At 51.8% G+C, this 1,250-nt stretch overlaps 1 protein-coding gene across 1 annotated transcript in view; it reads left to right on the forward strand.

Annotated features, from left to right (window-relative positions):
• The window catches only part of SEMA5A (semaphorin 5A), a 340,395-nt gene that overhangs the window by 239,328 nt on the left and 99,817 nt on the right, over positions 1 to 1,250 (forward strand). Inside the window, exon 11 of the mRNA XM_023513080.1 lies at positions 1,225 to 1,250. Within this exon, the coding sequence (XP_023368848.1) occupies positions 1,225 to 1,250 (26 nt within the window). The remainder of the gene's footprint in view (positions 1 to 1,224) is intronic.

Here is a 1,250-nt window from a genome sequence, read left to right on the forward strand (position 1 = left end):
CCTCATTTTCAGTGTTTGCAAAATGGTATTTGTGATGTTTTGAAACTTGGGACCACAGTGGGGTTCATTCAGTCAGTGCCCTCAGGATGACTGCAGGTACCTGGCCATGGGGGGCAGAGGTGCTGCTGCGGGGCTCAGGGCAGGGGGTCATGCCACAAGGTGTCTGGGAAAGGAGCCCACTGGTGAGCTGAAGGGGCTCCATGTCCGCAGCGCTGTGTCCACAGAGTCTGCACTTCAGGGACGTCCCTCTGGGTTCTGCTGGAAGCCCCTTGTCTACCCAGCCTGCGTCAACAGGACCAGGCACCTGCAGCAGGGAGGGCTTGGGGCAGGCAGAATCCAATGTTCAGAGCACAGAAAAGATGAACTAGGGAAGTTGAAACCAAGAAAGACCTCCCAAGGGCAAGAATGGAAGAAAAAGTATCCAATGTACACAGCCCTATTGTGAAACTAATTTATAGCTTAAGAATATGGGGAGGGGGACGAGAGGGGAGGCGGGTGGAGAGTGGAGGGAGGGTGATTGGAGGGATCACCTCTATGGTTTATCTTTCAAGGGTACAAGTGAATCTTTCTAAAAGTAGAATATAAACGGCTTAACACAATAACTAAGAAAATGACATAAAGGCTATGTTAACCAGTTTGATAAAAATATTTCAAATTGTTTATGAAAACACCACACTGTACCCCATGATTGCATTAATGTACACAGCTATCATTTAATAAAAAAAGAAGACGTAGACAAGAGGAGGAGGAGAGATGGGGTGAGGATGGGGGTGCACTTGGCATGCGTGTAGTTGCCTGTCACCCTGTGTCTTCCCCGCCTGGGCAGAAAAGCAGCTCCCACGCCACTGGGACTCCAGACAGTGGGGCAGATTTCCCCTCCCTGGGCTGCACATGCCGTGGGCGTCACAGAGCTCGCTTCTTTGCTTCCTCAGTCTTTAGACTTGCAACTGGAAGAGACAGATGGCAGGTGATCAGTCCTCATCCCTGCCTGCTGACAGCATCACTGGAGAGCTTTGGAAAGTGCTGGCAGCTGGGCCCCACGTGCAGAGCCTGCTGGTGGGATTGGTCTGGAGTGGGGCCCAGAGTCCTAGTTTTGAAAGCTGCAGAGGTGATTTCACTAGCTGGAGACCCATCCTCAGCTGCATGCTTGGTATGCTGTGCAAACTGGGGGTGGCCTGTGAGACCTGCTGACCTCATGTCCTTTTCTCCCTGTGTCCTTTGCAGACTACGGCACCATTAAGAAAGTGCGG

Source organism: Otolemur garnettii, unplaced genomic scaffold, assembly GCF_000181295.1.
Source record: "Otolemur garnettii isolate 467f Iridium unplaced genomic scaffold, OtoGar3 scaffold00033, whole genome shotgun sequence".
NCBI classification, from domain to species: Eukaryota; Metazoa; Chordata; class Mammalia; order Primates; family Galagidae; genus Otolemur; species Otolemur garnettii.